Raw genomic sequence first — 25,932 nt, forward strand, 5'->3', positions numbered from 1 at the left:
CCTAAGCCCTACAGTAAAGGAAAAGATTGTACAGCAAATGCTGAAGCCAATCATTGATATTGGGGCTGTAGTATATGCATCTGCACCGCAATCCCACATTAATGAACTCAATACATTGTATAACTCGTTCTGCCAATTTGTGCCACAATGTAATTACAGGACCCACCATTGTGACATACGGTAAAAGAACTAAACTGCCTGTCGCTGGAATCCAGAGGCACCCTTTATCTTTCCAGCCTTGTGTTGAAGAGCTTTTCTGGGAAGCTCCCACCCTACCTGAGCAGAATACTCTCCCCAACTGTTCCCACCTCCTATAACCTCCAATCCAGTACCAGCACTTTATTTAGTCTACCTCAATACAAAAAGAAAGTGGCCCGACCTCCTTTTCTTACAGCGAGCCGCAATAATGGAACTACCTCCCGCACACTTTAAAATCTTCCGCAAGCCTAAAGTCCTTTAAGAGATCCCTGTAACGATACCTTACCTTTCCTCCTCGGACCCACGCAGCAAGGCCTCCTCTTCTGGTGAGCTGCACAGCCCTTCTGACGCGCGCCGTAGCCAGGAAGTAAAGGACAATGTAATTCGCATGCGGCCACGCCCCAGGACCTTTTGGGGGCGTGGTTTTAAAGCTATATACCCCACACTATTTAAGGGCGTCCCTGTCAGTTGTAAGGCGCCCTAGTGTGGTTCTTGTTGGTTCCTCTAGTGCTGATAAGCTTCTTAAGTGTTTGTTTCCTGGTTACTGATTTTTGGCTTTCCTTTTTGACTATTCTGCTCTCTGGTTCCCCGTACTTTGGCTAGGTTGTAACGTTTATCCGTCTTCTGTACTCCCTTGATCTCTGGCTATCCCTTTGACTACTCTAAATGTTAGTCCGGCCACTCTAAGGCCCGGTATACGTTCTGTTCTGGGTTACACTCTGTGAGAAGGGGTCACTATCGTGACAATCCCTCTCTACATACCTAAAAACAGTGTTATGGTTGATTATATATTTCCTACCTGTTCTATCTTATTTTTTGAATATATTGTGTATTAATATTGTTTTTGTATTTTATTGTACACTAATATATCAATGCAATGTTTTGTGGACCCAGGACATACTTGAAAACGAGAGAAATCTCAATGTATCGTTCCTGGCAAAATATTTTATAAATAAATAAATAAATAAATAAGGGTTTGGGTTCTTAAGAGATATATAAGCCACTCGACCATTACCCTTGTGGTTAATTATGTCTCCTGAATCCCTTATTTACATTATTTTCCCGTGGTTCACAGTTACACATCCTCTATTGCATACATGTACAGTAGAGAATATTCTGGCACTGTTTACAATGTATAATGCTAGATTCAAATCTGACACAAATAGATTCAGCGTCTAGTATCAGCATACTGACATGTGTGTCCATAGCTTCTTATGAGAAGCACTGGACTGGAGGATCGCAAAGATAGCTGGGCATGCACTCTGTGTCCTTAGTGCTCTCACTGGATGAATGTCATCAAGATTAATGACTTCACAAGAGGCAGATCAGGCTGCGGAAAGGAATGTCTTGAAATAACAGAAGTTTTACTTACTTTCATAAGGAGCTGTGAAATCGAATAAAGCATTTTAGATATTATAGATTTTTCAAGAGAGGGTCTCTTGAAAGCTAGACATTCCATAATCCTGTTTGTCCAATAAAAAAAAAAAAGATAAGATACCAATTGAATCTCTTATTTTACATCTGTATCAGTGCATCTCTATGTCACACATGTAATGCATTATGTTTTTGAGTAAAGAGTTAATCGGTGTGAGTGTTCCTATTTCTAGTACATAATCTACATGATGCCACCTTACATCAGCATGTGCAATGCCAAACCTTGGCTGGAGGGGTAAAACCTCAATTGGACTCTGTAGCAGTGGAACCATGACTTCTGAACTGATGAATCACTCTTCAGTATCTGGCAGTCTAATTCTGAAAGAAGAATCAGTGTGGCAGACGCCAGGTGAATGCTACCCACCAGAATGTATGTGTTCTGTAAGGCTTGGTGGAGAAGGGATTATGGCCTGGGATTGGTTTCCATGGTTTGGTTTAGGCCCCTTAAATCCAATGAAGGGTCATCTTAACGCTATACGATACAAATACATTTTAGACAATTGGTTGAACTGTTTGATGAGGGAATTTTATTGTCCCAGCATGACTGAGGTCCTTGATGACATGGTCTGATGAGTTTGGTGTGGAGGCAGGGACATTTTAGCCGCGAGGCAAACAAGGCATTTGCCTTGGGCGGCATTTTCCAGGGGGCGGCAAAAAAAGCCGCCCCAAATGCCCAGGACAAATGTCTTGTTAGCCTTGCGGCTACCTGACTTGCCAGACGGGCTGCTGGGCGGGCGGCGCTGGCGAGGGAGCACTTCCCCGGAGCTGTCTGCTCAGCTCCCTCGCGCACCGCAGAGTGAGGCTTGGAGACGGAATATGACGTCATAAAACCAGGATACACCACTGTGTGGAGGTCCAGATTGCAATACAGAGCTCATCCAACATGAGGGTCTCTGACCTCACAAAAACATTTTGCCTGAATAGGCACACATTTCTAGAGCCATAATCCAAAATGCACACAAAACATACTTGTTTGTATTGCTTTCTATATACTTAATGTGTACACTGCTATCATACTGCTCTCTACCCTCATTGTATTGTAGTGTTTATGCCTGCTCTTTTCTTTTCTACTAAACTATATGAAATCAACATATTTCATTAAATATGTTGACAATGTAAGTTTTAATGACATCAAGCCTGTTCTTGATACCACATTAGGTCTAGTCTCTACAGATCTTAATAAAAGAAAAAAAATAGTTCGGAAAACGGCATACATCTAATATGAGGAATTTTAAATTATGGCATCAACCTTGCAATTCAATAAGATCAGTACTACTACATAGTACCAATCGCAAATTGAACTGTTGGGCATTATATACTCATTACTTGACTGCTGTGGTTGGAATTGGATGAGTGGTCATAAGAAGGGACACAAGCTGCCCTTCCCCCCTGCCCTCCCATATCCTGTCACCTTGCCCCCAACCATAAATGCCATGTATGTATGCAGCTATTCAGTTTTTGTAGTACTATGTCTTCCATAAAGCAGGACACCCCTTCTAATTTAGGATGATTGGTGAGATTGTTGAGGATTCTACAAATCAGCAGCTGCACATTTGATCTAAAATTGCATGCTTTGGTGATTACTAAGGTAAACCAAAAATATATATTATTACAAAGCTATTTGTGTTCTTCTTCTGTGGTTTATATGCATGGGCACACAAATCAAAACATGAAAAAATAAATATTTCCAAATCTAAAAATATATTTATGGCTCTAAATTATGTTAATGACTGACTGCAGTTTCTAACTCATAAACATCTACAGACCTGTAGACGCTGGGTAATGTCCCTAGAGGTGCTCAGACAGGCATGTACTACACCTGTCTTTGGTTCCTATTATTTTCTTGGCATTATTGCCTTACTGTAGTCTTTAGCAGAAATGCATGCTGGTAACAATCCATTGTGCTGGCCCTGAAACACTTTTTAGTTGCTTTAGCAGTGTGTTTGGGATCATTACCCATCTGCAAGGTCAAGAGCCTTCCAATGAGTTTTGTGGTATTATGATAGATCTGAGCAGATAACCTGCTGCTGTACACTTCAGAATCCATCCTCATTGCTGCCATACCATCAATAAAAGCTAATCAGCTCCGCTGACAGCTGCAACTTTAACTCCACAATGTATATGTGCTTTGAATCAGTTTTCTCATCTCTCCATCAGTTAAAGAGTTTCCCCAAACAAAAAAAAAATAAAACTGGGTTTTAATAAAACACTGTTTTTGCTTAGAGTAACCTTCCCCATAAAAGAAAGGGGGGGAGATGGGAAAGGAAAGGATAGAAAAGGAAAGCTAAATGTTCTTCAAGCAGCCCAAGGCCCCTCACAGGGGAGAATTTAGGTGGCGGGGGAAGGCAACTCGCCATTGGTTGTTTGTTGCCAGGACTCTATGTGTGTTGAGAAACAACAACTATGCACAGGTTTAAAGGGAAACTATAGTGAAAGCACCCTCACCAGTGTAAATAGTCACATTTTTTAGAATAGTTTGACTTCTGACCTGGGGTCCAGCAGGTGTCACTTACCACCTCCACTACTGATCAGTGAGAGCTGAAAACTCTCTTCTATGAGCTAAGCCCAGCAGTGCAAGGCTAAGCTCATAGCAGTACTTAGCTCAAGAAAACTAGTGGAAGCTTCTGAGTAGGACTTTCTGGCTTTCAATCAGCAATGGAAGCACAGTTTAAAGGAACAGTTCAAGAAATATGACCACTACATTGTGCTGTAGGGGTTATTGTGCCACTGCCTACCTGGGGCCAATTGGCACCACTCCACACCTACTTTGTGCCAGAAGGAAAAGCCAAAGCTCCAATGCCCTCTGCACTGCCGGACTAAACTCAAAAAAAAAAAAGAGCTCCGTCAGAGAGTAGGTGTGGAGCATTATCTGGCAGAACCCAGTTAACTAGTAAAGCCATTACTAAATAGTTTGACTCTTCACTATTACATTGAACATTTTAGAACCGTAACCCACACCCCGCCACCACTACTTCCAACAGAGAGGTGGAAGCTCTGTTTTAGTAGTAAAGTGCATGTGATATTTAAATGAACAATTTCACATTTGATAAACATTTGCTTTGGAAGCTAAAATATGTTACGATGTCATACCAAGTTCTCTGTAAAATATTCTCACTCATCTGAAGCAATTTGTTTAGATGCTTTCGTAATTTTCTGCAAGAAAACCTGCGGCTATCAGAAAATGTAATTTGTGAAAGGAAAAAAAAAATGCAAGAAGTAGTCTTCCTTTAAGGCTCATTAATGAGAGGTCTGCTAGAGGACAATGCACATAAAGTATATCTTAATATATACAGAAAATAAAAGTTACTAGCACTTTTCAACAAGCTAAAACAAAGCCATACAGAACATAAAAAAGTGATTTCTTACCTGATCGTATACCTTTCATTCTAGGCTGAGATACCCAGACAGGTCGTGCTACACCTTTTAAACATTTTATCATTGCTATACACAATCTGCAAAATAAAAGGAGATAGAATGTCATTTATTTTACGTTTTCAAGCAGGAAATATACATACCCTGAAGAAGAAAAAAAAAGTCGCTGGGGTCATTTAGCAATTAAACGGATGATGAATTTAAAATATTTCCCAACTTGGCCGATATTTTGCAGGTTGGTTGTCATCTTCCCACAAATGGCTAAATACTGAGTAACATTTTATGTACAGAAACAAACAAGCACAGACTGAAACAATGAAATTTGTAGATCAAAATGTTCATGTTGCGGTCTGTGCCTAAAACTTAAAAAATCATTGTCTTTTCTCCACATTTCTTCTGTGACTGAGCCCTACTCACACCTCCCCTGGCCGTGACTCACACAGCATCCAGGGGGGAAAAAACACCTTAATTTTTACAGCACAGTATGTTTACTTTAGATGTTATTGTTTCCTGCACTGTGCAAGAAAAGCTAAAAATGTTTAGTTATTTTTCATTTAAAGTCAGGTTAGGTGTGGCAAGGGCTGCATACACAAACTGGGCATCATCTACACTAACCTGCTTCATTATAGGGATACTCCAAGAACCATAAGCAAGAACCATGAGCTCTCCAGTGATTTGAAGTAGTCATGGTGGTAGGAGTCTGTATGTGCAGAGTTTATGTTTAAAACACTGAACATACAGGGGAGTATGCACTTTTGTGCAGGGAGCTAGTTATACTCCTGGCACACGTGACTTAGGCAGCCTGTAACACTGTTCTAAACTACCAAACATCTGTTCTGTGCAAATGTATGTCTGTCGTCAGTACGCAGAGCGTGCTGGCGACAGCTGTAAAGAGATTCTCCCTGGCAGACAGAGCGATGATTACTTTTTTATGATGTCTTAAATAGATCCCCTCTTTTCCTCCCTGTACACATGCCCTCTGAGCTGGTGAAATGGTCAAATTAAAAGCTTCGTTATGCAAAGACTTAGTTTGGATTGCGTGAGTGAGGCCCTTGGTGATGTTAGAAGAGGTGTGGAGAGCAGCACAGGGAACTTTGCCCAGTGCTGGGTTACAGGCAAGTTATCTTTTATGCAGGTTTGAAAGGGGACAGGAAAGCACAATAGAGCATTTCAAGGTTTTTTTACGTCTTAAATACAGTTAGAGTATACAGTTAGAGTAATTGATTAAGCTAATGTTGCTTTGGCGCTTAGAGCAACAATTTAAGGATGCATAATGGGAATTCTGACAGGGTTAGTCACTAATGTGAGAATTGCTGGGAATTCAAATTTTTGTTTTAATTTAAGGTCAAAATAGCCAAACTGGAAGATTTCTCCAAGTCACCTATGCTTCACTTGAAATTGACTTTCAGGCTTATTCACTATAGTAAGAATTACCAAGAATTCAAACTGAATCAGGCTTTACTTTTGATTCACTTTGAATTCCCAGCAATTCTTACTTTATGAATAATGCTGTTTGAGTTCATGACAATTCTCACTTTTGTGAATAGCCTTGTGAATTTCACATTTTTGGTTAACCCCTTAAGGACCAAACTTCTGGAATAAAAGGGAATCATGACGTGTCACACACGTCATGTGTCCTTAAGGGGTTAAAAAAAAAAAAGCTAAAAAGGGACATTATAGGCACCCACACCACTTCAACTCATTGAAGTGGTGTGGGCACAGTGCCCTTATCATCTATACCCTAGAATGTGAAACATTAAGGACTGCCTCTAGTGGCTGTCTACCAGTCACTAGAGGCCCTTCCTGCTGTTTTACAGAGTTAAAGGGACACTATAGGCACCCAGACCACTTTAGCTCATTGAAGAGGTCTGGGTGCAGTGCCCTATCAGTTCAACCCTGCAATAGTAATTATGCAGTTTTGAATAAATTACCTTGTCTACCAGACAGCCACTAGAGGCGCTTTCTGGACCTTAGGCTTAGACTTGAGTTAAAAACCCTTTTATTTACTTACCTTATCCCTCCGCCTTCTCCGACATTCCACGATGAGCAGGCGCAATGCACGTTAGACCTCCCCATAGGAAGACCTTAAATCAATGCTTTCCTATGGGGATATAGCTGACGATGTCCTCATGCAGAGCGAAAGGACGTCCAGCATCAGTTACCGTACAAAAAGTACATCAGCAGCCGGGAAGCTCCTCCGGTGGCTGTCTGGTAGACAGCTACTACAGGCTGTTTTAGTGCTGTAATGCAAACACACCATACTTAAATTTCAGCACTAAGTGCAATAGGGACATTGTACCCAGACCACTTCAATGCGCTAAAGTGGTCTGGGTGCCTATAGTGTCCCTTTAACAACCCTGCATGGAGCTTATATATTAGGTAAGACAGTGACATGAGACTCCATGCACCATAACAAGTTAATCTACTCTGGGTGTTCCTTGAATTGTAAAATTCAGGAAAAATTGCCAATAACGGAGTTGGGTTTTTACAAATTGGCTATTTTTGACATACGGATTTCAATTTGCTGCAATCCAAATTTAGTGTATAACAACATAATACATTATGGCCCTAATCAAAATGCCCTTGCAGGTGTCCTGGCCCCAACACTGTAACATGGAGGTTCTCTAGGATCCAGGTCCCTGAACCCAACTCTGAATGACACTATTGCACTAGATAGTAATAGTTATTCACCAAAGTGAAAAATATTGGAAATTAAATGAAAGTGTCACATTTTTGCCAAAATGGTCAAGCTAAAATCATAGCTGACTTTGATATTTTTTCCAGTTTAGCTCATTTGGCCTTAAACTAAAATGTATTCTGAATTCACTGTGAATTCCCAACAATTCTCCCTTTAGTGAATAACCCTGCCAGAGAGCAGCTTAGTATTGACAGCCATGACATGCCAAGCTATGGGGTCTTTATTCTGCAGCTGGGCTGTGGAGGTGACACTCACTGCTGCTCGGCCGGTAGGATCATAAGCACTAGGCTCAGTGTCAGACTCAGACCAGTGTGAAGGTCTCTCCTCAATCCTCGTGCACTCAGCTTTACATGTACCAATCACATGGCCGAAACCTCTCTCCGCTACAGGCAGCCAGCAGGGACAAACTACCTCACATTGCGAAGCTGTGTATTTATTGCTGAGATAATGATACAAATGATCATTATGCCATACAATCATTATGTGAAACATATCTGAGACCATTAAACGAACATCCTTGTTTCAGTTTTGTAAAATAAGTTGCAGCACATCAGGTTTTTGACATTTGCACTAACAACTGCAAAAGTTATTGCTATGTTTTTTTTTTGGTTTTTTTTAATGCAAACACCTCACATGTCTGTATTCCAGGTCTATACATAAAACCGGCTGTTGTTTCAATACAAAACAATAATGACATAAATTGTTGCTGCAGTAAGGTGTATAAATACTATATGAACAGTATTGTATATATGGACTGCTCTGAGAATGGTGATTTCTTCACTCAGTGCCAATGCCAGCTAACCTTTTTCCCTTCAGCTATTATGAGCTATGTTCAAGTATAGAGCTAAACAAGCCCTCTCAGTGTCATGACCATTAACTTGCACAATATCAATATATAATCACATTCATAAGATGCTGTGCTTTCTCACAAAGAGTGTCCCAGACCGGCCGCCGTAGTCACAGCAATGTGTTGATGCGATTGGTGCAGAAGCCGGAAGTAGAGACTCGCGATGCACACTGACAGCATGTACCTGTCATGATCCCAGGCTCCATCCATCGTGTGAGTGTGACCCTCCGCGTGTTACACGGTACACCATAGGCAGCCCAGCGCTGTGCTCTCAGTGTGCTGGATATTCCCTACAGTCTGTCGCTGTCACACAGACATCACTGTACTGACAAGGCAGGAAACCACCGAGAATGTGACAGCAAACTGTTAAAGAAATATTTTTTTTTTGTTTTTTTTTATAAAAGCAAAAGTTTGCAGATTTCGACTGTGAAAACCAGCACTACATGTAACAAGACTCAGGAAAATGTGTTTATAGTGCTTTTTATAGCCCCTCGTCGTGTTACTTGTCCTCAGCCCAATGTTTAACCCCTTAAGGACACATGACATGTGTAACATGTCATGATTCCCTTTTATTCCAGAAGTTTGGTCTTTAAGGGGTTAAGAGATCGCGGTCAACATATCTCAATACAGATGTGTTTTTAAATAATGTTATTTTGTACTTTGTCGTAGAAATGGAATGTTTGTGAGCTCAGGACTTGAAAACGAGAGAAATCTCAATGTATCCTTCCTGGCAAAATATTTTATAAATAAATAAATAAATAATATGTATATTTTAAGGCTAAATTTGTATATAAGTATATATCCCAACCCATCAGCAACAATGGCCTTTGTAGCAAGTCTACCATTGTATCCATCTGAATTCGACACGTGATGGGTTAGCTATACGCTATTATAGATTAGGGTAAAGTTTATTTTGGAGCTTTGAAACTGACATATGTAAATTGATACTTACATTTTAGGTTAAAATAGTTTTTAACTTCCATTAAAGAACCCAAGGGGGGGGAAATAGTTTAATTGCATTTTATCCTAAAGTCTAAGTACTCAAATTACACCACAACTTTCTTTTTCTTAATAACCTCTAACTATTAATGTGTATTATTCTGATTTTAGGAAACTTTTTGATTTTGCGTGGTTGTTCTGTAAGCACCTTCTTGTATTTGGAAAATGGCATCATCCAGCCGGACACAAGTATTGGCTTTATACAAGACCATGTTAAGGGAGAGCGAGAGGTTCAGCTCATACAATTACAGGTAAATTAAATGTCCATGTATTCAGTACCTGCTTTCAATTAATAGATACCACATGAACTATTACCTATGTTTGAAATCATATGTGTGACTGCGGGCTTTGTTGTTAAAAAAAAAAAAAAAAAAAAAAATTTAAAAAATCATTTGTAGGGAAAAAGTGTATTCAGAGGTGGTGAAATTTCTCTATCTACTCAGCCTATTAAATAGTACTGAAAGGTATTCTAGGGTGAGGAAGTCATCCGAGGCAAGTATAAAACATATACCTCCAAAATATGTCTTAATACTTTCTCTGCCATCTACTAAAGATACCCTGGTCACACATGCTTGTGCATTTTCTTTCACAATGATGAATGTGTGCATGCAAGCTTTGGCATTCCTCCTATCATACAACTAGCGAGCATGGCATCATGAGATGCTTATAAGTACCATGATATTCCTGCATGTGCCATGTCAGAATCATGTGCACTTTATATTCAAATATTTTTTTATTTATTTTAATCTCACACTCCAGGGCTACATTTTTCAAATATTCTCATTGATTACAATTCTTTTCAAAGCAGATCTATCATGTGTTTTTATATATATTTTAAGGCGCCTGTTTAAACCCAAGTCACCCCTTACAATGGGCCGTCATCATGTGGTTCGTCCCACCCACCACTCCCCTCTGTCTCAAATCACTACCTTGGTGAGCCCTCTTTATTTACAGGCCTACCCGAACGCTTGTTTGGGCACACCACAACCAGCTTTTCACCCTAATAATAAATTGAATTCTTGGCTTTTGTCCCTGGCCAAAATTACACACACTTTTTATTTGTGTAATTAATGAGGTAAAAAATTGGTTGTGGTGTGCCCACACACACACACACCTCCACCGACAAATATAATTATACTTTCGTATGCATATATATATATTTCTCAGAAAATACAGTGCAACATTTACTGTAAAGTGCCAATTTACTACAACATAAATATAGAACAGGTGTAACAAAAAAATCCTCTGCCCCCCTTCACCAGTCCCCTGTCTCCTTTCTCAGTCACCTGCCCGAGTTCCCGGCTCCCTTAACCAGTCCCATCTCCTTTATCAGTCCCCTGAAGCCTCCACCAATCCCCAGCCCCCCTTCACCAGTCCCCTGCCCCCTTTACCAAATCCCCTGCCCCCTTTACCAAATCCCCTGCCCCCCTTTACCAAATCCCCTGCCCCCCTTTACCAAATCCCCTGCCCCCCTTTACCAAATCCCCTGCCCCCCTTCATCAAATCCCCTGCCCCCCTTCATCAAATCCCCTGCCCCCCTCATCAAATCCCCTGCCCCCCTTCATCAAATCCCCTGCCCCCTTCATCAAATCCCCTGCCCCCCTTCATCAAATCCCCTGCCCCCCTTCATCAAATCCCCTGCCCCCCTTCATCAAATCCCCTGCCCCCCTTCATCAAATCCCCTGCCCCCCTTCATCAAATCCCCTGCCCCCCTTCATCAAATCCCCCGCCCCTTCATCCAATCCCCTGCTCCCTTCATCAAATCCCCAGCCCCCCTTCATCAGTCCCCTGCCCCTCCTCAATAAAACATAATCTATTTAGTAAAAAAAATAAATAATAAAAACTCTCACATTGAAGACTGCTGCTCCCTGGATCCAACTGTTTCACATGCTGCCAAGTCGCAGACTGAAGAGCACCGACCACCGTCCTCACACACAGAGCGGATCCTTCCCCGGCTCCCTGACAAGGCGGAGCACGTCAACGTCGCACCCCCACACTCCTCTGCATCACCCAAGTGGATTCCCAGCCGCGTCTCTCCCCGAACCATTCGCAAGTCAAGTGCACAGCAGCACTATGCACTTGACTTGCTCTGCGCTGCAGACACATAACTCGGGCTGGTCTGTGAGTGACTGACTGCGAACTGTGTTGACCGACCGGCGCCCCTGTTGCCATGGCGCTCTGTGCGGCCACAAATCTTCCACTCCTCAAAGGCCGGCCCTGGCAGACGCACAGCTATTCTTGCGTCTGGGCGGTCTTGTAACCCAGAGACTGCCATGATGACAGTCAGGGATTATTAGACGGTTACATGTAACCTAGGGACTTCCATGATGACAGTCAATGATAATTAGACAGATACATGTAACCCCGGTCTCACCCAGCTGTCTCTGCCTGGCAGGTTCCTTACATGCTGCCTCTTACAGGCAGTGTCTCCACAGGTGTCTCCTGTCCAGAGATCACTGGATATTTCCCTGATGGTCTCTTTTCTCCCGCAATGCTTGCAATCTAGTAGTCTCTCTGGTTATTAGATCCAGTTGGTTGTGATGTCCTGGCTGTCAGTCTGTCTCCTCCCTCTCGTGCTGACTGTCTCTTTGCTCCCCGGCTGTCTCTTGCTGTCTCCTCTATCAGAGCATCACCGCTGCAACTCTACCAAGCTTGCTCTGGGACCAGCTCTAACCAGTGGCCGGAAATAATTATCCCTAAATCCCTATCTTCAAATGTTAAGGTTAGGACTGCATCAAATATTCTATACTCTGCCCTTGGGTACTTACGCCCAAGATGCATTATCTTGCACTTATTCACATTAAATGTCAGTTGCCACAGCTCTGACCATTTTTCTAGTTTACCTAAATAATTTGCCATTTGGCTTATCCCTCCTGGAGCATCAACCCTGTTGCAAATCTTAGTATCATCAGCACAAAGACATACTTTACCATAAAGACCTTCTGCAATATCATTAATAAAAATATTGCAGAGAATGGGTCCAAGTGCAGATCTTTGAGGTACCCCACTAGTAACAAGACCATGCTTCAGATATACTTCATTGACTACAACCATCTGTTTCCTGTCACTCAGCCACTGCCTAACTTATTCAACAATATTGGAATCCAAACTTAAAGGTTGCAGTTTATTGATAAGCCTTCTATGTGTGACAGTGTCAAAAGCCTTACAATGTCTGCTGCAGCACCCTGATCTATTATTTTAGTTACCAAATCAAAAAAATCAATAAGATCAGTTTGGCATGATCTCCCTGAAGTAAACCCATGTTGTCTCTGATCTCGAAATCTATGTTATTTTAGATTTTTAACAATCCTATTATTTAACCTGGGTTCCATTACTTTTTCCACTATTGAAGTAAGGCTTACTGGCCTATAGTTGCCTGACTCCTCCCTACTACCTTTCTTATGAATTGGCACAACAATTGTTCATTTCCAGTCTTCTAGTACTACCCCAATTAACAATGATTGGTTAAATAAATCTGTTATTGGTTTTGCTAGTACACCACTAAGCTTTTTTAATACATTTGGATGTATCCCATCAGGCCCCATCGACTTATATGCCTTTACCTCAGACAACTACAAACTCACATGTAACAAATGCCTGGGTCTTTGTGTGACCATCTGTAAACTCACATGTAACAAATGCCTGGGTCTTTTTTTCCTAATTGTGGTCCCTTTCCTTCATTTTCATATGTAAATACAGAACAAAATTATTCATTAAGCTGGTCAGCTATACCTTTATCCTCTTTTACATACCTTCCTTCTTTTGTTTCTAGTCTAATCCTTGTTTTACTTTCCTTTTCTAAAAATGTTTTATGCCACCTTTTTACTGACTCAGCTCTATTCTCTTCTGTGTTTGCATTTGAAGCTCTTATAACTTGCTTTGCCTCTTTCTGCTTTTTTTTTTTTCCAAGACAAGCCATGGCTACAGTTGAGTTGCAGACTTTTTCTAACCTAATTATTTTGGCCTAAAATTTTGATTTACTGACTAAACCAGGCATAGACAACCTTTGGCACTACAGATGTGTTGGACAACACCTCCCATGATGCTTTGCCAGCATTCTGGGTGTAAGAGCATTATGGGGGATGTAGTTCACAACATTTGGAGTGCCGGAGGTTGCCTACCCCTGGACTAAACCATAGTGAACTGTTAACAATAAGATGAGGTAATAGGAACAGATCTGTAAGAGACTTAACATTCAGAATACTAAAACATTTTAGTGACAGATTTCAATAAATACTTGCATGCCAAAATGCAAATCTGCTTTTTTTCTTATAACAGTATGGTTTTCATTTTCACTCCCACTTCTCTTCAGCAGGTTATTATGAATTCAAATATAATACTTTGATTGCATTTATTTATGCACTGTGCAAACAATTCAGGAATCCTGTTGCAAGGGTAGAGAAGAGACCAATGCAGCAATGCAGATAAAACCTCAAAGATTTTGCTTTTTTCCTTGAACCATTTAGAGTGCCTTTTATCAGTTTTGATCTAGGATCAGGAAAGCATGCATATAAATAAAACTGAATATTAGCAATGAAACTTAAAGTACCAATCTTCTTTTTGGACATGTTTCTTTAAAGGGACATTCCAGGCACCAGTGCACTGTGGTTGTGGTGTGTCAGGAGTCTCCAGGCACTGTTCATCCAGGGGCGGATCATGAGCCTGATCTCGGGAGGGGCACTTGTAGATTATTTAAAGAAATAATCCAGGCACAATGGAGCATTTTAGTTACGAAGAAAGGTTAAAAAATATATATCTCTTTAGTTTGGAAAATCGGCGCCTCAGAGAGGATGTGATAACATTATACAAATATTATTTTACAAATATTATACAAATATTATTTTACGATAACATTATACAATATTATTTTACGGTAAGAACAATAAGGATATGGAATTCTCTGCCTGAAGAGGTGGTTTTATCCATACAGATGTTAACCCCTTAAGGACACAGCTTCAGAAGCTGGACATACCCTTAAGGACACAAGCAATTTTTGCATTTTTTGCTGTTTGTGTTCAACTGCAATTTGCATCTCTCTCATTTATTGTACCAACACATATTATATACCGTTTTTTTAGACAACAAAAGGGCTTTAATGTGACCTATACATGTATAAATTCTCATTTATTAAAAAAAATAATGCAAAATAATGTGGGAAAAAACGCTTTTTTCCCCACGTTTTGGCAATAATAATGTGTGCATAATATGTACAGCTTAGGAAAAGTAAAAAATCTATTCATTTATGTGTCTTGATTTACAAAGTTCATAATATGTGTAGGATTTCAGTTTATTTTGAAAGTTACAGGTCACAAACTACAAGGTCTAAAATAAAATTTCAATGTGAAACAATTTTAGAAGTTGGTATGTTTGTCTTGGAAGTTTAATACACATTACAGGAAACAAAATTGCCACACAAAAGTATATATTTATATAAAGTAGACATCACAGGCTATTTACCTAAGGTTAGTTTGACACTTTTTGCGTAGCCATTTCACCGCCAATCTCTGCTAAATATTGGAGTAAAATTGTGTTTTTTCTCTATTTTGGCATATTCACATATAACAAGGTTTTTGTAATGTGTATTTCGTAAATCTAGTGTGTGCTATCCCTGTACAGAACCCCATATTGTGTTCAGCTACATCAGCGGAGTACAACGATACCCCCATTGTATACCTTTGCCCCTATTCTGTGAAGCTACAGTGCCATATAGGAGACCATGCTATTTCAGTTTCTATAGTTGGAATTTTCATAGATGGTCATATGTCTGAATTTGTGGCATTATAGCCATTTGACTGTTCAAATAACCCTATAAAGGCCTTCCATTTGAGAAAGCAGACACTCCAGGGTATGTTATTAGGCATATATTATACCTTAACTTCCCACCATGTTTTCACCAATTTATTTCAAATTTTGTGGTGAGAAAAAAAATAAATATTTTTTTTACATACATGTTGCATTTTCGCTGGGTATTTCTTACATTTGATAAGTGCCACTGTCATAAATTCCCCCTAAGTATGTTCAGTTACCTCTTCTGAGTAAAACAATGTGCCCAATGTATGACCCAGACACTATTTTGTGAAGTTACAGTGCTGTGAAAGAGATGTGATAAGTTCAGGTTTTTAAGTGTGAATTTACATGGAGAGTTTTAATGGGTCCATATTCTATTTTTAGAAATGTTAGCAGGCTGCTTTTTCCAATTACCCCAAAAAGGCATACTATTTCTTAAAGAAGACGCCCAAGGGTATTTCAAATGGCAAATTTTGAACCTTAGCGTGGGATAATTTTTCCGTTAGCTTGTATCAAGTGCAGTGGTAAAAATCATTTTTTTTCTGCCTTTTTGACACACAGTGAGTTTGTACTGTATATTTTGCAAACCTTATGTGTGCTACGGCTTTATAATACTTTATATGTTGCTCAGCTATGTTGTCTGAGTACAGTTATATGGGGACGTTGAAGGGGCACATTTCAGACACAGCCATTGCAGGTTTTGTCAAACTTTCAATTTTTACGCTGTGTTGTTACCCCACTTTGAAGTTTTTTAGCAGGCTATATATTCCAACTATCCCATAAAAGCATACTATTTCTTAAAGAAGACATCCCAGGGTATTTCAAAGGCATATTTTGAACCTTAGTGGGGGATCATTTTTCTGCTAGCTTGTACCAAGTGTAGTGGTAATAAGCATTTTTTCTGCTTTTTTGACACACACCGTGAGTTTGTACTGTGTATTTTGCAAACCTTATGTGTGCTACAGCTATATAATACTTCCTATCTTGCTCAGCTGTGTCATCTGAGCACAGCAATACCCCCATATGTACCTTTGTCAGGTATATGCAGACATTGAAGGGGCACATTTGAGACACAGCCATTTACGTTTTTTCAAACTTTACATTTTTACGCTGTGTCCATACCCCAATTTGGAGGTTTGTTTGTAGGTTAATTATTCCAGCTACCCCATAAAGGCATACCATTTATTAAAGAAGATACCCTAGGGTATTTCAAAAGATGTATTTTGAACCTGAGCGTGAAATCATTTTTCCGCTAGCTTGTACCAAGTGTAGTGGTAATAAGCATTTTTTACTGCCTTTTTTACACACACAGAGTTTGTACTTTATATTTTGCAAGCCTTATGTGTGCTACGGCCATATAATACTTCCTATCTTGCTCAGCTATGTCGTCTGAGCACAGCAATGCCCCCATATGTACCTTTGCCAGGTATATGCGGACATTGAGGGGGCACATTTGAGACACAGCCATTTAAGTTTTTTCAAACTTTACATTTTTACGCTGTGTCCATACCCCACTTTGGAGGTTTGTTTGTAGGTTAATTATTCCAGCTACCCCATAAAGGCATACCATTTCTTAAAGAAGACACCCTAGGGTATTTCAAAAGATGTATTTTAACCCTTAGCGTGAACATTATTTTCAGCTAGCTTATACCAAGTGTAGTGGTTATACTCTTTTTATATGCCTTTTTGACATACTCAATGATTTTTTAAAATATATTTTGCAAACCTTATATGTGTTACAGCAGTATAATACATCATATGTTGCTCCGCTATGTCATCTGAGTACAGCAATACCCCCGTATGTACCTTTACCAAGTATATGACAACGTTGAAGGGGCACATTTGAGACACAGCCATTCAAGGTAGAATTTTTACGCTGGGTCCATGCCCCACTTTGGAATTTTTTTAATAGGTTGTGTTTTCCATTTACTTCACAAAGGCATACCATTTCCTAAAGAAGACACCCCAGGGTGTTTCAAAAAGCATATTTGAAACCTTACCGTGGTATAATTTTTTCGCTAGCCTGTACCAAGTGTAGCGGTAATACGCATTTTCCCCCGTTTTTTTTTTTTTTTTTTTTAACTTTTACAAAGTTTTTTTTTTACTTTTAAAAAGTTTTATTTAGCTTTTAACAACTTATGTTGAAACTGTGTTTAAACTTTTCAAAAGTTTTTTTTTTACTTTTTATTGTTTTTTTAAAACTTTTAACCTCTAACTAGCCTAACCGTAAATCCCCCAATTTCCCCACTAACTTCCACCCACCTTAGCTAAATAAATAAATATTTTAACATATTTAAATGAATGAATTAAATACATTTAACTCATGAGGATTAAAAAAAAAATAAAAGTTAACCCTCAGGGGTTAAAAGAAAAAAATCAGATCACAGTGAAATACTGTGATCTGTATTTTGATCACTGCAGGCAGTGATCAAAGGGCAGGGAAGGGGTTACATTTTATTTGAAAGAGGTGAGGGGGGATGGGATTTTGTTACTAACACTTTTTTTTTTTTTACAGCCAGAGACAGATCTGCTGTTCACAGTTCACACAGAGCTGCAGGGAAACAGATCGGGTTTCACTGCAGCATGTGTGATCACTCTGACTGCCGGTCAGAGCGATCACATGGGCTGAATCAGTGAAACTGCCCATGGTAGTGTGCCTCCGATAGGGAGACACACTACAGGAAGATTAACCCCACGATTGCGATTGTGGCAATCAGGGGTTAATTTTCATTTATGACGGAAATTTTCCGTCATGCGTCCTTAAGGGTGAGTGCTGCAATGACGGAAAATTTCCGTCATGCGTCCTTAAGGGGTTAAAACTGCAATTGGATAAATACTTGCAAAAACATATCATACAGGGATATAATTTCTAATTAGTGGGGTAATAGCTGCTTGATCCATGGAGACATCTGACTGCTATTTTGGGGTCAAGAAGGAATTTTTTCCTATTTTGTTGCAAAATTGGAAGCGCTTCAGACTAGGGTTCTTTGCCTTCTTTTGAATCAACAGTAAAAATATATGTGAGGAAGACTGAACTTGATGGACGCAAGTCTCTTTTCAGCTATGTAACTATGTAACAATAACTACTGGTGAGGCTAGAGTTCACTCTCGTGAGAGTGGGACGTTGCCATGGTAACCAGGACAACGCTCTGAGCTCACAAAAGGAGAACCCAGCAGAGCTGCAGGAAAGAGCTCCTCTTGGTCCTCTCTCCCTCCCCTGCCGGGTGCCAGCAAAATGCTTGTGGTACTCACACGGTCCAGTCACAGGCTTTTCATAAAGAAACCTGTAACTGGACTGTTTCACTAGCTCAGTGTGCACGCTGTGAGCTGGGGAGGGAGGAGGAGTTTTTTTTTTTATTATTATTATTCATTTTTGATATGTATCAAACAAGTAATACATATAATTCATAGCTTTCACATATTTCGTAAATGCTGGTAGACTCAAATTGGTAAACTTCATATGGCTAAAAATTAGGCAAATATAAACAACCTGACTTTAAAGGTCAATCATCACCCCGGGTCAGCCCGATGCGCCTCCTTCCACTCTTCAGGACTTCCATACACACATTTACATGGCAAGGGACACTATATAACCCTCAAGATAATGTTTGCAAGCCAAGTGACGTTTTCTAATAATAGTCGTCGCTGAGATTTCAGTGTGGGGCTGGACCGTGATGAGCCCACAAACCCAACCCATGGGCAGCCTAGTTCTCCCTTGAAACAGCATTTTCCCTAGGTAATCCCCCAGGTGCAACATGGTGGAGGAGGGATAGTCTCAATTGGGGTCTCTACAGGTTACATTTCACACACGTTGTTTACATATAGGTGCCCTCTCCCACAGATCATCATTCCCAGCTATTTAACTGCCCTTGCTCCCCCAGGAAAAGTGCCTTTGATAAGGTAAGTATATCAAATAAAAATAAAAATGTATAACTATAAAACCAAAAATAAATAGTAGCCTGTGTCATATAGTCAGTGTATCCGGGACTCAGTCCCCAACGCAACCCATATGCCGGCCCGGGTGGTTTATGGAGGGTCTTGGCTCGTCTCAGACTAGGGGGGGTTTTGGGTGGATCATTCGTCTTTGGTAGTTGTTGAGGCGGCAGTTGAAGGGTCCGCAAGAGACAATCCGGGTCCTCTCCAGTCGACACTGTTAACACAGAGTGTCCATGGGGCACCACCAAAGTACCCTCTGCCCCCACCAATACCTAATACCCTGTTCTCTCAGCTTCTTTGTGGTTGGTAGGAATGTTCGCTGCTCCATCAGGATTGAGAACGGCACGTCATCACATATTTTTAATATGGCCGTCCTCCATATTAACAGTGGGTTGGTTCCTAGAGTGCGCCAGGTGTCACGATTCTGGGAACCAAAACACGCTAACATACACACAGAAAAGGTGCAGTACCGGACCTTAGAGTGGCCGGGCTAAGCACACAAAGAATAGTCAGGAGACAAGCCGAGTAAGGGGAACCAGAAGACAGAATAACGAGAGACAAGCCGAGGTCAAAGGGTAGGAGAAAGTCACAAGGTCGGATAAACAAGCCAGAGAGTACCACAAGTAGAACAGCAATACTAGAAAGCAAAGACCACAACAGGGCAGAGAGAGACAGGAAAGGTAAGTATTTAAACCCATTGCTTAACTCTGATTGGATATCTTCCAATCAGAGTTAACAATCACACGTGGGAGATATTTATACCTCCCACTGTGATTGAGGCACTGTGCCTTTAACGCCGGGTCAGGCATGCATGCTGCCGCTGGGGGACGAAGAGGAAGACGCGGGCGGCATCCGAGGCTGGGAGGATGCCGCTCGCCGAGCGCAAGAGGAGAAGGGGACCACGTACGGCTGGAGGGTAAGTGCCGCGAGCGGACTGCAACCTCCCCTCGCAGCCGCCCGTGGGATCCTGACATCAGGATGGCTGATTTGATAGAGTCATCTCTTGTGACAGCTGTTTTATCCCTGGGAATATCCGCATGGGCGGTGGGAGACTTCAGAATTCTGATAGTATTGGTGGTTTTCCACCGTCTCTGCTCACCCCCAGTACCGCGACTATTCGGTTGGCATAGTCCAATATGGCCTCTTTGCCCACTGTTTCTGGTGCCCCTCGTAGCCGGATATTTTTACGGCAATGTCGTGCTTCTAGTGATGATACTATGCAGGTAAGCCGCTGGACCTGTTGGGAGATCTTCTCCATCTGTGTATGGGCCTCAGTCTGCCCTCTCGTTCCCTTCTCTCGGGATTCAACATCGCTAATGTGTCGATTCAGGCCGCCCATTTCCGTTTGCATCCCCGCTAGGTCTACTTTCCAAACCACTCGTAGATACTGCAGGAGCTTTTTAATGTCCCCTTTAGTGGAGGGTAATGTGTCCATGTCCGACTCCGTGTGCCTGTACACTCCGCTTGATGCTCTGGAGGGCACAGGACTCTCCACATCTTGGGAGTTATGCAACTCGCTTGAGCCTCCCTGTCATCCCAGCGCCATCTTGGTTAAGGCCTGAGGTTGCGGCCAATTGAAGGACCCGCGTGTGTCTGGCAGGATTGAGCCCTCAAAGTGGGACACTTTTTTGTGCTTGCGCCCCATCTCTCTTTTGGGGGGTTCGGAGTGATGTTTGTGCAGGTAAGTCTCTTAAATTTTGTGGCTTGTAGAGCCCCAGAGCTCTTCTTAGACATGTCTGGTCCGTTGCTCAGCTAGCCATGCCCCCTCGTGAAGAGGAGGGTTTTAACAATAGAACCCTATTTCGCCAACCGAGGGAGGGAGGGGAGAGCGAACTCTGCCTGCAAAGGAAATGATTTGATTTGAGATATCAAGCAGAAACGGTGCAAAAAAAGACTCCTGTCACCATTACCATTTCAAATTACTGACGTAGTCGTGGTGGTTGGAGTAACACCATAACTGTTTCTTGAATAAGTTAAGCAGTGTTCCTCTGATATATTTTGAATGCTGCCAAAGCATGACATTGTTTGTTTTGAGGTGGAAAAAAAATGCTCTATACATTTTAGTCATTCAGTTGACACCTGTGCATGATTTAGAACTCTTTAATGTCTATTTTTATAGCTGTCATTTTGAAAAGAATGGAAAGAAAACTAATTACGTATGATATTAAAACAGAATACATTTGAATAATCATGATACATTCATTACATTACAGTTGAAGCCACATGCTTATTAAAAAAAAGCAGATGCTACACATGAAAACCACTTAATTAAGAAGTTCCTTTTTGTGGAGGGTACACATAAAACGAATGCATATCCTAATTTTTAATGGGTCAGCGTCGGTTTTGGACCATATTACATTTATTATAAACAAACAGTATATCAGATTTAGACATAAGTCAAATCAGTAGATACGCTTAGATTCCTTTGTACAAATGGCAGTCTTGTGGCAGACATAATACATTCACAAATCCAAAGGACAAAATCCAAGGTCAGGAATAAGGAATCAGGGAAATATACACACTGTGAACAAGTATGCTAATAATTGACCTTTGGTAACTGGAGGCTGTGTTTAAATGCAAGTGGGTAACCGGGCCAGGCTCTTAATTGGAACATAGCCCAATATATCTGAGGTCCTCCAGAGGCTACTTAAAATTACCTATCTCAGCAAACAAATATAAGGGATTCAGTTGCACCATATGGCTATATTGTGTTAAGCCCACTGTTCTGGGTGTGCCCCCAATTCCCCCTTTTTCTGCATAAGATTTGGAATCCAGACCAAATTCCTATTGGGCTTAATTTTGTATGTTTGTAATCACTAGTAATAATCTTATATAACACGGCATATGCATCTTTTTTTCTACAGTAATTGAACCATTTGATGTTTATTTTTTATTGCTTATTGGCAATTAAATTTTAGGACTTTATATGATCTTGTGAACAGTGCTATCCGACATTTCACTTGGAAATATACAATTGCTATTCTATATCCTTGTATAAACGGTACCAGTTTGGCCATAAACATATGTATTTATAAACATGTACAATTATTGCCACCAACATATGTCCTACCACTGTGCAATAAGATGTTTTTCATATAGGCATTACTCTGACAGCTGTAATTGACCTGCAATTTTTTATGATACTGGGGCAGCTTTCGATATTAAATTGTGAGCGTTGGGATCTGCTGAAGGTAAGATAACACACAGAGATTCCTGCCTCTTTAGTGAGCAGAAGTTATTATGGGGTGGTAGTTTTCCTTTAAGAGTATAACGGTAGTAATGGTTGAGCAAAACGTGCATAATTTCATCTTGCTAAACTTTGGTTTGCAACTGTATCACCTCCCTAACGGATGTCTTGTATTTATACTAGTTAAAAAGCTCGTTCATCTGAACCTCTGAATAGAATTTTTGCTAGAGGTTGAACTACAAATCTCATATAAACCCTTGCTAAAAAGGTGTTTGTAGGATAAGTTCAGACCAGTAGAAGAGGCTCCAGATTAGTGTAACTATTTTCTTTTCTGGTTTATGCTTGCTTTAGGAAATGGAGCAGCTGTTCATACTTTAAAGGTGATTTATTTATTTTTTTAAATTTATTTTTTTTCTTTTCATCTCTAATGCATTATGTATACAATGCAAACTGAAGATGTGGTCACTTGCAACCTGTAGTGTCCCTCAAAGGTCCCTCTCTAATAACAATATAACAATTCATGTTTTTATAACACTATAAGCTCTATTGAATGACAAATGTGGAGAGTTTGAATACAGATTATGCACTTCATCCCAGTGTTTAGCGTTCATAATTACTATTACATCCTTTGCTCACTGACATAATTTTCATTTATTAGAACACAAACCATGTAACGTCACCAGTTATTCTGAAATAATTGAAAGCCAAGCATTTCTTCTCTCCCCAAGAACAATAAAAAATCCTCCATGGGCACCAGCTGTTAAATGAGTGAGCTTCCATATTTAATAAATTCTATTAACAATACACCCCCCCCATGTCACATTCTAGGTGAACAGGCCCTAATTAAAAGCACACACCATCTGTTGGTGCATGGCAGCAGGGTGGCACACCACAGCCAGCACGATCCCTGGGAACGGATATGTATTATGTATGAGTTGTGTCTGGAAAATGTCAATGAGCCTATACAAGGCAGCCTGGAAGCTGTTTAGCACCATCTAATGGGCACATCTGTGATGAAGATTATTTTTTTTCTTCTTCAACTAACAAAAATAAATCACGTTCCGTTGATTACTTTAATACTGTTGAAATTGTAAATTAACATTCTGAAAAGAGTGTATTTAAGGGTGTAGATTTATATAGGTGATCCCTTTTTAATAGCGCTGAGAATTTGCTACTAATTCTGGATGAGCCATGTTACTGGTGTGTTTCCTAAATTCTTACAAGTGGAAATGTTTCACTAATGTAACAAACCTGAGGAGTATTCCTATCATTAATCGTTAGGCGACAGCCACACAATTAAATCATGACTTGTTGGGGAATAGGCTTTATCTAGAATTTTTCTATTTTAAATTGAGGGTTATATTTTAGAATAGGTGTGTATTTATGTATATTTTATACATTGCAGATGTAAGAAAGGACTTATAGGTCTTCTGAAAAATTTAAGTTGTCTTTAATATGGACAAATACGTTTAACATTTTAGTGCTCACTTTCATGAGGTCCTGAAATGAGAACTGATTCGCTGAACTGTTTTTAGCTACATTAAAGATGAATTATAATTTGTAGATGACATGTCCCTCTTACATTTGCAATATATTAGTGGCCAGAGAAAACGTCAGCTGGGCGTCAAAGCATGACTCCTGCATATTATCTCTCTATGTATCTATCTATTTTTTTCTTTATTTTTTAGCTGTGTTAACCACTTATATGTGTAGGTGCATTTTCTGTACATCTAAATGAAATAAACATTTGTCTGCGATCTATCCCACCAACATCACGGTGGTTAACTTTTAAAACAGAGGTCATGTCACAGGACAACCTGCACGCTTCGTGCAACTACTGTAATAAGTGAAAGGTGTGCTTGCATTTCTATTATAGTTATGTATTTATTTTAAATCTCTATTTTTGGAGTGTTCAATTGAAGCACACACTTCACACGAAGACATATTGCAGCTTTTGAAATACATATTGCATAGAAATAAACCAATAACCGTTTTACCCACAAGAGAGAGTATATTCTTTTTCTAAAAGAAAGTTATCTCAGACTGCCATTTTATTTTTTTTAAGGTTAATGATTTCAATTCAAACTAAAAACAGAAAACCGATAAAAAGTTGAAACTATATATTCCATGTTGCTGCCATTTATGTTGGAGTAAATACATTTGCATTTTTATTCATACGGATCTCATCTGTCTGATGTGTTAGTCTTTTGCGATAAGCGTAAGCTACAAACTGGGACGTATGCGTACTTTTGGCAGCATCACTCTTAAAAGATAGGTGAGAGAAGAAAAAGTGGAGATCTAGAGAGCGGAGATGTTCAGGGATAGGTATGTTTTTATTAATGAGAAGATGAATTTGAATATTGGTGTTTAAAAAAAATATATATATATAATAATTTTTTTTTTGCCAACTTTTATGGTTTTATCTCTGACTGTTATTGCATTTGCTTATCACTGTCTTTAGAACCTATGCAATCAGAAGGATAAGAGATGCTTTCAGAGAGAAAAGAAATGTTGATGATTTTCACGAAATACAGACTTTAGTACACCGTGCCAATGAAAATCTGGAAGTGATTAAGCGTCAGGTAAGACTTCACATTGAAACTATTTACCGTTAATAATTGTTAAATACTATGAAATCCCCGAGTACCCATATTGAGGTGATGTTGGATCATGGCATTTTGAAGAGTAATGGCAGCAATTCTCTATGAGGGTTTGGCATTTCTTTATTATATAGTTAATTGACATCCTTAATGCAAAATCTGTTCAGAAATAGCAGATTTTAATAATGCTCCAATTCTTTAGCAAGTGGTCTTTTTTTTTTTTTTTTAAATATACCTGTTATGTGTTTCTTGAATTTTGCAATTCACAGTTGTCCGGAGTTGCCTGCAAAGTCAAAGCAGGAAAAGCAGACCAAATCAATTGAATTAAGCAAAATATATTTTACCCAGACAACATAAATTTACACTCTTCAGTTACCACTCTAATGTTTAAATTTTGTAAATCCGTAACATTTCCATCTGAGCAAAACTAGTCAGTGCATAAATCCTCTGCTTGAGACAAAACATGTTAAACTGTTTGCTTACTGCATATGTATTAATGAAATAAAGATAATGCTGTTTTTTTGTTTGTTTTTCCAAGCACTGTAACCACTGCAGCACACTCTAGTGTTAATGGTGCTAGAAGTGCCCTGGCCACCTCCTCATTGAAGGTAGTTAAAAAAAAAATTAAAAAAATTTCACTTACTAATTTCTTACTGCCTCCAGCACTGTCAGCTGTAAACTGGACAGTCTAAAGCAGGAGTGCACGGCATGCTCATTGGCTGAGTGTAAGCAAATAGCTCTCTTCCAATGAGCTATGAGCTAAGCTCTTGTTGATTTCAGGTAAGAATTGAAACTGATCTAAAAAGCTTTGACCACTTAAAATTGGTGAGGGGAGCACCAGGGTACTCCTGGCACCATAACCACTACATCAAAA

The 25,932-nt window shown here is 39.9% G+C and overlaps 2 protein-coding genes across 2 annotated transcripts in view; one reads left to right on the plus strand and one right to left on the minus strand.

The window, feature by feature from the left end:
- FARS2 (phenylalanyl-tRNA synthetase 2, mitochondrial) overlaps nt 1-8,050 on the minus strand; it is a 480,681-nt gene extending 472,631 nt beyond the window's left edge. Inside the window, exons 1-2 of the mRNA XM_063450537.1 lie at nt 7,958-8,050; nt 4,999-5,084 (exon numbers count right to left, since the gene is read on the minus strand). Coding sequence (XP_063306607.1) covers nt 4,999-5,084; nt 7,958-7,980 — 109 coding nt within the window. The 5' untranslated portion in view covers nt 7,981-8,050. The remainder of the gene's footprint in view (nt 1-4,998; nt 5,085-7,957) is intronic.
- A 1,604-nt stretch (nt 8,051-9,654) lies between these two features.
- The window catches only part of LYRM4 (LYR motif containing 4), a 122,609-nt gene continuing 106,331 nt past the window's right edge, over nt 9,655-25,932 (plus strand). Inside the window, exons 1-2 of the mRNA XM_063450535.1 lie at nt 9,655-9,799; nt 24,920-25,040. Coding sequence (XP_063306605.1) covers nt 9,714-9,799; nt 24,920-25,040 — 207 coding nt within the window. The 5' untranslated portion in view covers nt 9,655-9,713. The remainder of the gene's footprint in view (nt 9,800-24,919; nt 25,041-25,932) is intronic.

The sequence above is a fragment of the Pelobates fuscus genome, chromosome 4 (genome assembly GCF_036172605.1).
Source record: "Pelobates fuscus isolate aPelFus1 chromosome 4, aPelFus1.pri, whole genome shotgun sequence".
NCBI lineage: Eukaryota > Metazoa > Chordata > Amphibia > Anura > Pelobatidae > Pelobates > Pelobates fuscus.